This window comes from Equus caballus, chromosome 7 (genome assembly GCF_041296265.1).
Source record: "Equus caballus isolate H_3958 breed thoroughbred chromosome 7, TB-T2T, whole genome shotgun sequence".
NCBI classification, from domain to species: domain Eukaryota; kingdom Metazoa; phylum Chordata; class Mammalia; order Perissodactyla; family Equidae; genus Equus; species Equus caballus.
In genome coordinates this window covers 62,383,420-62,394,852 of record NC_091690.1, presented here as the reverse complement: position 1 = coordinate 62,394,852, position 11,433 = coordinate 62,383,420, and the positions used below count along the sequence as shown (strand labels likewise).

Here is an 11,433-nt window from a genome sequence, read left to right as displayed (position 1 = left end):
AGTCTGGTATTATAAGACAATAGTGAAAGCCTGATGGAAAGAGTACTGAAATATTCAAGCTCGTATTATGTGAAAAATACTGTGCTGGCCAGAAAAAACACTCTCCAAGTTTCTAATGGAAGACTTTTCCTTTTTAATCCCCAGCTTAGAAGGTAAGTTCCTGGTTTCTGAAGAATAAACAGCACAGTAAAATATAAAAATATAATCATTTGGGAGGGTCTCCAAACTTTGTATTGACAGTGAGTTTGGGAAAAACACCTGAAAATATTTTACTATCTATTTGACTTTTAAGAGTCATGAGATTATTTTGCTTAAAAACCTGACTAAATTAGTGAGACCTTAAACTATAACTTCAAAATGCTGAAACTAGATAATCACACACTTTAAAAGATAATTATTCATTATCAGTGAATTACCCACTCTGTGTTTTAACAAAGCAGTAGTTATGGTCACTAGTGTTGATGCCTAATCTTTGATTGTGGAATTACAATTAGCTGTACTGTTTGTACTCCAGGAGCATCCACTAGTTACTTAAGTATGAGCCGTTAGGAATGTTCTTTACTGCCTGACATCATAGGCACTGAATACACTTAGATTACAAGAAACTAAGAGGATTTAATAAGGTTTGTATAATATCATACAATAACCAAACTGTATAGTCATTTATGATGAATCATTCTGGAAAGAAAAGAAATAAGAGCCTATCTCTTACCCTCCCCCAATTCTATCATCTGCACACTTCCCAAAAAAGAGTCAGTAAGATAATACGACTCAGTCTAGACCAGGTGAAAGAATGTATTAACATAATCCAACAAAAATGAAATTAAACAATCAGAGTTTTGAGTGTTTTTTTCACACTTGTAATAAACTGGAAAAATGTTTCAATTAAATAAAACAACCATATTCCACAAAAAAAGCCACTCCCATCATCCAGAATACTAAAGCCCTTACATAACACTAGAGAAAGTTTAATACAAAACAGTAGAAACTAGTATACCATTCATTAGAAACCTCAAAATATTCAAAAAAATGTCAAGTACTCAGAGAAAAGCTCAAGCCAAACCCTCATAATGCACACATCCTGGTATTACTCTGAATTGCAATTAACTACCCAGACATTTAATCATAATCAATTTTTTCAAAGATATACAGATATAAATCAGTGCATCTATTTAAAGACTACTCTTTATAGTTAAGGACTTTACATTAACTTTTCTACTCAGCAAGGTCTGTCTGTACTTCAGATTAGCTCTCATGTTCCAGGAAACAAATACAAACTCATGATATGCCTTGTGATCACTGATGGCCTGTTTATGTAATTCTACTCCACTAAATGTAATTCCATAGAATGTGCTCTTGATTATGTAACGAATCTAATATGCCTTGATGAAATACTATAATTCTCTTCTCCAATGGTGACAATTTTTAAAAGGTATGCAAAGAAGTGAGAATCACTCCATGAAAGACAAAAAAATAATTTTGTTCCAAAATTAGCTTAGTCTCATGTATTTCTATTAAGTCTTTCAAGGATTCCAGAGAATCTTTTCATATCTCCATTTCTGGAAAGTGAAATCAGTACAGAAGTAATTTGGGAACTTGAAAATGGCATTCATTTTTTTCAGCAGATGCCAAATTTTTGACCGACATGGCTCCCACAATTACTTTGTTACCATCAGTCCAGTCAGTTAACAGGTTGTAGGAAAAGATTCGTTTTTGTAGACACTGCTAAGCTGTTTAAAGAGAAGAGAGAGAGATTAATTTAGTGATTATAAAATGCACAAATATTTAAAATATTTTGAACACTTTTTGTTGGATTATATCAAAGGTGTGACTACATCTTAACAAACGTGGACTTTTTAGTTAAGTCTGGTCAAGGAAGTGCAGAAACAGTAAGTCAATGATAGAAACAGTAGGTCATTATGATGTGTTAGTTCAATTAATGTATGAATTCCTGTCACCATCAGAAGACAAATATTAAAAAGCTACATCTTTAGTCTAGTTCTCTATCATTTTGCCAATAGAGACACAATTAGGAAAAAAAAAAAGTTCCCCAAATACTAAATTTTTTTATCCATTACAGTAAATAGAGCCAAACCTGAAAATTTCAAAGCAGTCTATATTTCAGAAATCTCCTTTATCCAACTACTATTCATTCAAAACACAGTTTTCTAAAAATAGTAAGACAACAGTTTCATATTAATCATAACTTTTTTAATTAACAAGTAGTGAATAGGACACTTTTAAGATATTGTTTACCACATACTGAAATAAACAGATCTGTTGTAAATTCAGAAACTCAAACATTTACAGTAAAATGTGCTTACACATAAATATGACCAAATTTATTTAAAGCCCCTGTTAGATAGGTCCTAAATACATGCAATACCATGTAAAAACAAGACCATGAAGTTGATGTAAAAAATGACAAAATCACTAAGTTACCAAAATTAGAAAAAAAAGAGAATGAAATGGAAACTAAGACAGTTAAAACATAAGGAACCTAACAAAGCAGCTTTAAAAATAGGTGATACTAATCTCCATTTTCAAAAGTTCTTAATCAAGTATTTCCAAAAACTGCCATTTATAAAATGACATTCTAAAAATCTACACTTAGAATGTCAAAGCATCCCAACTCAGAAAGCTTTGACTACTGTTTCTCCCCAGCCCCAAACTTCAAATAATGCAGGAAAAGCTCTGACATTAGGAAGAAAATATTCCAAGGGAATGGTATAATCTTTAGAAAAACGCACTTACTGCTTCCAGAACCTTTTAAGACCCACAGTCAGCATTAACAACAATCATTTTTCCTATTTTCATCCATTATTTTCCAATGTCATGTTAGAGATGAATAAATTCTTTGAGCCCATAACTGAAAGATCAACAAACCTGGTTTTATTATGACACCGTATTTTTGTCATTGGTACTGCACAAAATTATATACAAAGAAATATATACAAAATGTTCAAGTATTAATTAAATTTCAATTCAAGGCTTCTGTTTCAAAAAGCTACATTTAACATATTCCATAAAGATAGCACAAATTAGTCATTTCAAATAATTTTTCCAACTACTTTTGGTTTTTATATATATATATATATATAATTCAGTAGGCACTAAAAATCCATGCAGCTGCATTGTGAGGGGCTTGCTCCTGCACTTAGGTATAAGCAGGTTCATCACTCCAGGTTGTGAGTTTGGCTACTACCCATTCATGCTCAAGTGCAGATGATTTTACAAAATATGCTGTGATGCACTGGAAACCAGAGACCAAGTTCTGTCTCAAATCGTATTATCTAGCAACAAAACATTTACAGTTGTGCAAGAACAAGGATTCCATTTTCATAACCAAATAACAACAAAATAAAACATTTTATGTGTAAGATAACTTACATCTTTGGACTGCTGGAAAATACTTATTATGAACATTTTAAAATAAAAGACAGCAGAAGCCCTGATATTACCTCTTTTTCCTCATTTCTTATACTACCTTTTAAAATAAAGCAGGAAATGTGGCCAGCAGCTGGTCCCGTCTCTTCTGCCCCAACAGCTGTATCCACTTTAGCACAAAGAAAAACAAGGATGCTAAATACGTATATACTTTATCAAACAGTGATGTTTCACAAAGAATTTCTTAATGCCTCTTACACTGAAGGACACCGTAACTCAATTTATACAACTGGACAATAGATAATAGAGTACTTCAGGGGAAAAATATGTCCCACCTTTGGAAAAAGTGTCCATCGTGTCATTAAGTAGCCAGAACCACTCAATTTTAAAAACTATTTTTAAATAGGACAAATACGTTTAAATATGGAGAATAAGATTCTTTGTGAAGCCTCACTTTACACGTTTTCATTCACATTTCACAACCTTCAATATCTAATCATACAAAAATTTAACCTAAAATTTTAATACAACAAAAATAAAGGTGTTCAACAATTTATTCATACTCAGTGATAGGGTTACCACTGTGCTGGTCCTCAAAGAAACATTTCATCAACCATTCTTATTCCTCCTTCAATTAACTAACACAGAAGTCTGATATGCATATTAATTTCCAACTTCTCTATTGGTGAGAGGTTAAAATCTGTTAATCTGAATAGACTGTATTTCTAGATTTTCTACGGAAAACTAAAAGGCATTCTTGAATATTTAAGAGATTTCTGTCATCTCCAAGCAAAATAGCTATCACATTTGTGCATGCCCCCAATACTTATTGTCAACCTCTGAAAAGTTGCTCTAAAATTGGAATTCCAATTTGCACCTTGTACAACTCGGAACTTCCATTCAACTTCACCTGTTTCACTGTCTCCAAACTGTATCTCTATTAGCAGCTTTCAGTGTACAGTTGGAACCGATGTCATCCAAGGCCATGTCCACACTGGGGACAGAAGAGCTAGGTACACGCAAGTCTGAACAAGGGGACACATTAACAGCTATTTCAACCAGAAGAAGCATCTTAAAGACATTATTGACCAGCACAAGTCTGTTTCCAGGGTGGACAGGGCCCAAATTAGATTTCCCTCCCACCTTCCAAGAAAGAAAAAAAAAAAAAAATCACACACACACACAACTTGAGATGTTGCCCATTAAAGTAGACTAAGCAGCAGAGCATGAGCGTTACGTGAAGAGATGGATCCTTACCAGGTTGTGAGGCGGGAACGACTGTTCTGTAACCCCTACAACGGAGCCTGGCAGGAAGGAAATCACCTAAAAAAGAAACTGTCAGAGAGATTTAATAGTCACATGTTATCATTAGGAGTTGGTTACAGTGTCACATTCATGCTTTTAGCTAAACACTTAAAGATTCAATATTACTTTTTTTTTTCCTCCTCTGAAATGTGTCCAGTGAAGATGTCCCACTAAAGTGTTTTACATGGTGTAAGGGAGTTGAAAGGGGTAAACGCGGATAAAGAGCAGATTACTTGACCCTACATTTTAAGAGAAGACGACGCCTTCCGGGCGCACGCCGAGCAGAACTCCACCGACACCTTATCCTTGTCCACATGAAGACACACTCCTCCCGCCGAGTCGTCCTCTTCCAGCAGGTCCTGCTGCTGCTTTCCCACCGGCAGAGCGTAGTCATGATCACCGGCGGGCGAGTCTCTGAAGAGCGAGGTGGTCAGCCGCAGTCCCACGCCGCTCAGCCGGCTCAGCAAGCGAGCCAGTCCGGTCTCGTTGGCTAAGACGGCCCGTAGGTAGCGACTCTCCTCCTGCAGTGCCTGCACGCGCTTGCCCAGCTCCCGATTCTCGGCCCGCAGCTCCTGGTTCTCGGCTGCCAGACCCCGCACTCGACTCTCCAGCCCCATCACGTACTCCTTCTTCTTCAGCCGATTCAGACGGGCAGCAGCCGCTGCCGCCTTCCGGGGACTCTTTGTCGCCGCCTGGTTGCTGTCGTTGCCGCTGCTGCCGCCGCCTCCTCCTGGGGACTTTCTCCGCCTCTTTTCGCCGCTGCCACTGTCACTGCCGCTGCTGCAGCCTCCGATCCCGTTTAACAGCCTCTGCAGCAGGTCAGAAAAGCGCTGCATCTCGGCAGCCGCGGCCTCGTCGTCGTCGTCCCCTCTCCACAGGCCGCCGCTATCTGAGCCTCCGCCCGACGAGGAGAGAGGCCCGGGCGAGCTGAGCCCGGGCTCCAGGTGCCAGTCCGGTTGCCGGGGGTCCAGGAGATCCGCCAGTTCCAGCCCGGACAGAAAGTCCATATCCTCCGTCTCCTCCCCGGGGACGCTGGCGACCGCCTCCTCCTCCATCTCTTCGGGCGAGGGCGCGCGCACGGCCGCACCGCCGCGGCCCCCCCTCCCGGCCTCCAACTCGGCCTCGTCGCCGCGGGGCTGCCTGCGGCCGGGAGATCCGGCCGCCGCCGTCTCTTCCTCCGCCGCCGCCGCCGCCGCCGCCCGGGTCGAGTCCGCGGGCAGGGAGCAGGTCGCGGCCGGCGCCGGGCTCTCGCTGCGGGTTAGGGAATCGCCGCCGGAGGCCGCCAGCAGTTTGGTCAGGCTATGCCTCATGGGGCCCAGCTGCGGGCCCACGTAGGCCCCGGCCCCTCAGACCGGGCCTCGCGGGCCCCAAGGACCCCAGGCCCCAGCGCGGGTAGCCAGGGAGCTGGCCAGAACGAAACGGAGAGGAGGGTCCGGGTCGCCTCCCGCCCCACTCGGCTGGTCGACCCCCCGCGCCGGGGCGGGGGGAGGGATGGGAGATCCGAGCGGCGAAGCCCAGGGATGACTCGACCGCGCCACCCAGACAACGGCCTGGCCGGAAGTCAGCCGATCTCTCCCCAGCCCCGCCCACGGCGTTTCGCGCTCCACCGGACTCTGGTATCGCGAGAGTTCAGAGAGCGCTGAGGCGGGAGTAATTCCAGCTTTCCAATGGTGTCGTAGTAACAGCGGCAAAAATAACAACAAACACTAGATTTAATGAAAAAGGGGTCTACTCTGTTTCTCTTCTCAGTTCTCTGTATTCTGGCTTCCACTTCTAGTATAACCAGTCTCACTCAGTATTGATCATTTAGATACCAAACTTATGAATAATCTTAAAGTTAGCCTGGGTTTCTCATCAAAGCCAGAAACCATGAAGAAAATTTTGAAAGATTGACTGTTTAAAAATTATAGAAAAAGAAGCAATTGCACTCCTTTCCTCTCTCGGTAAATGATCAACGGGAAAAAAGAACTGGAAAAAATATGAGACAAAGATAGGTTTTCCTTATAATGCAAAGAGTTCATATAAATCAAGAAAGAAAAAGACTGGTGATCAGATCCCGCTTAAAATTGCTCCTTTTCCCTTCCGTTCTAATACAACATCTTTTCACTCAAACACAGAGTTCTAAAAGAAAAAAGAAGTAAATAACTCGTTCATACATAAATTTTTCCAAGTTGTCATTATAAAAATTTCCAAATATACAGAATATGTGAAAGAATAGTGCAGTATCCACTCTAATTCAACAATACTACCCAATGCCCAGGCTCAAGAGTTCAACAATTAACATTTTGCCATATGTGCTTTACCTGTGTATAAATGTTTATAAAAGTTACAGACAAAACACACCACCCCAACATACTTCAGTATGCATCTCTAAAACAAAGCACATTCTCTTTCATAATCACAGTACTATTATCAGACCTTGAGAAAATTAACAATCATTTGCTAATATTATCTTTTACACACACTATATTCAAATTTTCTCAGCTTTCCTCAAAATAATCATTTATAGGGGATATTTTCTTTTGAGCCAGGATCCAACCAAGGGTCACTTACTGCATTTGGTTATTATGTTTTTGTGGATTTTTTTTCCCCATTTCTCAAACTAGAATAGCCCCTTTCACTTTTTAGTTTTTCTTAATATTGGTTTTTTGAAGAGACAGGGTCAGTCGTGTTGAAAAATGCACTACATTCTGGATTTGTCTGTTTCCTCATGGTGTTGCTTATCTTGGTCCTCTAATCCCACAAACTATTTGAAATTTGAAGCAGTTCACAAAAACGTTAGATTACAGTGAAACGAAACAATTCAAATTTTTAAAAAGGCAATGCCAGTGAAAATATAGATAAAATAGGAAGATAAGGAATTCCAATAGGGGGAAAGGTTAGTAACGGAATAGGATAGACATAAAATCTTACGTAGTTACTCAAACTGATCTAACAATAGACTAAGCTTCCCGGCAGCCCAAACAAACAGAGAAACAAACTTTCCTTTGTTTGCTCATGAGTAAAGTATATATGAATTCCTCAACTACTTTTCCAGTTCTTATCTTAAAACAACTTCTCTATGGGATACTGATAAAGTAGCAGATAGCTTCAACAATAGCTATTTTTATATGACTGTTTCTTTAGAAAACAAGTTCCCGGAAAGCTGGACATTGTTAGGTCCCGAATATCGAGAACAGTATGTAAGCACAGCTTAAGCTTCAATAAATATTTGTTGAATGAATAAATGAAGAAAGTCTCCAGTTTTGGCTGAAGGCATAACGCTAAAGCTCAACTAAATGAAAACAATTCTTCAAGGGGCAAAAGTATGACCTATGGTAGCTAGAAAAATAAATAAATGACCTCCATGTCTTTCTTAACCTTCCCATTAGGAAAGGTCTTGCTAAGAAAGAACAGTGCACAGTTTAAGGTGATCAGTCTGGCCTGCCTTGAGTTGCAGGTGTTTGTGTGGCTAGTAATCCCATCCATCTGCATTCTCTCCTTAGGCAAATTTCAAGATCATGGATTGATTTATTAGATTTTTTTCCTAAGTTAGAAGATTTGGGTTTGAATATACATGGCTTAAGAGCCTCTGCATTTGGATTAAGAGAAAAGTAGAAAACTGAAAGAGAAGGAAGTTTTTACCATGTAGCTTCAGAAAACAAAAAAGCAAGTGAAGCAAGGGTAAACCTCCCCCAAAATAGCTCCCCTCTCCTTTACCCTTCCTCCCTTTTCTTCTCCTCATTCTTCTCACTCTCTCCTTCACAGCTGTTTTTTCTTTTTCTAGTTATAAAGATCATTGCAAAAGATTCAGGTAGCGCAGAAATGGATAAAATGTAGAAGGATATTACCCACAATCTAACCACCCAAAAGTAACTTTAATAAAAGTTTTGTTATATAAAGAGTTTTTCTATGTACAGACACACATTGTTTTATTTTATTTCTTTGAACTCTACTGTTTTGATATGAATATATTGTGTGCATCTTTCATGCAACTAAATATAGACCCACATGCTTATATTTGGTGACTGTCTAGAATTCCATTTCATGAACTTTCCAACTTTTATTCAACCAGTTCCTCATTGATAACACTTAGGTTGTACTGAATTTTTCACTATTATAATCCACATGATAATGTTGTACAAACATCTTTGTTCACTTATCCTGTAACTTCCTTAGGATAAATTCTTCGAAGTAGAATTTCTGGTACAGTTTTTATACATAGATCCTTATTACCTATGGAAAAGTATCTCTCACTAATGGTGTATGACAGTATTTAGTTCCTACACACTCAATTACAGTGTATCTGTTCTTCTTAAAATGTGTCAATCCAAATATAAAAGTGGCATCTTTTTGTGAAATTTGCATTGATTATTAGAACGTTGAATGTTTTTCACATGACCACTTTTGTCTTCTAATGTGAACAGCTTTTTCACCTCTTGAGCCTATTTTTCTCTGACGTGGAAGAAAATGTTTGTCAAGGAAACTTTGTCTTTTTCCTTCTTGATTTATATGAACTCTTTGCATTATAAGGAAAACATACCCTTATCTCTTATATATGTTCCAATTTTTTGCCCTCAATCATTTGTTGGGAGAGAGAAGGACTAAAATTGCTTCTTTTGCTATAGTTTTTAAATAGTCAGTCTTTCAATATTTTCTTCATGGTTTCTGGCTTTGATGTTAAGCCTAGACTTTATTGGCCTAAATAATACTAATGTTTACCTATATGTTTTAGAACTTCTTTAATTATTTCTATTTATGTTTTACTGAGTTTTTAACTACAAGTGATTATTTCATTTAGATCCAGATGGAATTTATTCTGGTATAAACTGGGACATAGGAATATAAGTTTCAAAAAGTTATCTGCCACAATGCAATTTATTGAACAACCCATACTTGCCCCAGTGATTTCCCAACATGTATGCCATATATAAGATTCTTACGTTTAGTTGGATCCATTTCTGGTCTCTTTCTTCTACTTCATTGATCACTCTAACCACTTTGGAAGCAAAATCACTCCATTTTTATTGCAACTTTATAATAAATTTTAATATCTCATAGGACAAATTTTTCTTTGTTAGTTTTGCTTTATCAGAATTTTCTATCTATATTTAAATATTTATTCTTCCATATAACTTTATAAAATTTTCCAAGTTTATATAAAAGCTGGAATTTTTATGGAAATTGCATTAAACTTATTCATTTATTTTTCCCAGTTATCTTATGCATTTTTTGTTATTGGACTACATTACTTATTGTCTGTATTTTCTAAGTGATTTTTGTTGCTACACAGAAAAACTATTGATCTTTTTTGCTAATTTTTAACTGAATACCCCACTGAACTTCCGTAATAGTTTTTATTTTCAGCTGATTCATTCAAATTTTCCTACTGGACAATTAGATCACATTATAATATATAATGACAATTTTGCCTCCTCTGCGATTCTTATTTCGTTATCTTGACTAATAATGAAATAGCACTTCCACGGGGGCTGGCCCCATGGCTGAGTGGTTAAGTTCGCACACTCCACTTCAGCAGCCCAGAGTTTCGCAGGTTTGGATCCTGGGCGCTGACATGGCACCATTTGTCAGGCCACACTGAGGCAGCATCCCACATGCCACAACTAGAAGGACCCACAACTAAGATATACAACTATGTACTGGGGGGATTTGCGGAGAAAAAGGAGGAAAAAAAAAGGAAGATGGGCAACAGTTGTTAGCTCAGGTTCCAAGCCTTAAAAAAAAAAAGGAAATAGCACTTCCAGATTGATGTCAAATAATAGTCTTGATTGCCAACTTGTCTTATTCCTGACTTTAACAGGAATGCCTCTAGCATCTAGCTGTTGATTTGATATGGGTATTTTTATTAGGTTAAGCTTAATTGCAGGGAACAGAGACCAGTTCAGCTACTTAAAGGCAGAAAAAGATGTAAGACAGAGAATGCATGCTTATAAAGTCATTGGAAGAACTGGAGATGTGGACGTTAGGCTAGGTGATCAAGAATGCTTCTCAGCACAATTTGGCCAAAGAGGCCCAAGAGGGAGCTGCTATCTTTGCCCCAATTGGGAAAGTGGTAAAATAGCTGGATTGTTGGCTTCAAGAGCACTGCTGCTGCCCAAACTCTCAACCCCTTGTATTAATTATCTATTGCTGCCTAACAAGTTACCCAAAATCTTGAAACAACAATAAATATCTTAAAAAAAAAAACAATAAAAATTTATTATCTGTTTAAAGTTTCTGTTGGTCAGAAATTTTAAGCGCCTTAGCTACACAATTGGGCTCTGGAATTCTCATGGAATTAAGTCAGATTTTGGCTGGGGCTGCCATTATCTGGAGGCTTGACTGGGGCTAGGGAATCCACTTCCAAGGTGGCTGACAGGTTAGTCCTGGGTAAAGCTTCTGTTCCCCCTCGGTGTGGGCCTCTCCATGGCTGTATGAGTGTCTACACTACATAGTAACTGGCTTCCCCCAGAGTGAATGATCCAAGAGACCAAGGAAGCAGCAGCAATGTCTGTTATAATCTAACCTAGAAGTCACACATGATCACTTCTGCAGTATTTTATTGGTCACACGAGTCAGAGCTTACTCACTGTGGAAGAGGACTACACAAGGATATGAATACTAAGAGAAAAGAATCATTAGGTGTTATCTTGGGGTCTGGCTACCATATCCCATAAAACTGGTCAATGAATATTAGGATGCTGTTTCAGAAAAGCCCAATGTCTCCAAGAATGTACTTGGCAGCAACAACAGTTAAAGCAG

General features: G+C 38.7%; 1 protein-coding gene across 6 annotated transcripts; it reads right to left on the bottom strand.

Moving 5' to 3' along the window:
- Positions 1-595: 595 nt before the first annotated feature.
- Positions 596-9,758, bottom strand: CREBZF (CREB/ATF bZIP transcription factor). Of its 6 annotated transcripts, XR_011441025.1 has the most exons (5): positions 4,936-9,758; positions 4,645-4,722; positions 3,488-3,556; positions 2,755-2,869; positions 596-1,730 (listed from the first exon to the last, which is right to left on the bottom strand). XR_011441025.1 is itself a non-coding variant. In XM_070274264.1 (1 exon), exon 1 carries the CDS (start codon positions 6,000-6,002, stop codon positions 4,932-4,934), a length of 1,071 nt encoding a protein of 356 aa, XP_070130365.1. In that variant the 5' UTR covers positions 6,003-9,758; the 3' UTR covers positions 4,681-4,931. The 6 variants fall into 6 exon arrangements, 1 of the variants encoding a protein (XP_070130365.1); XR_011441026.1 differs by lacking the exon at positions 2,755-2,869; XR_011441024.1 differs by having other exon boundaries at positions 776-1,730; positions 2,755-3,556.
- Between the last annotated feature and the right edge of the window lie 1,675 nt (positions 9,759-11,433).

Bases quoted from the DNA above. Each gene is read 5' to 3' on its own strand.
- CREBZF (XM_070274264.1), bottom strand. From the start codon at position 6,002: ATGAGGCATAGCCTGACCAAACTGCTGGCGGCCTCCGGCGGCGATTCC.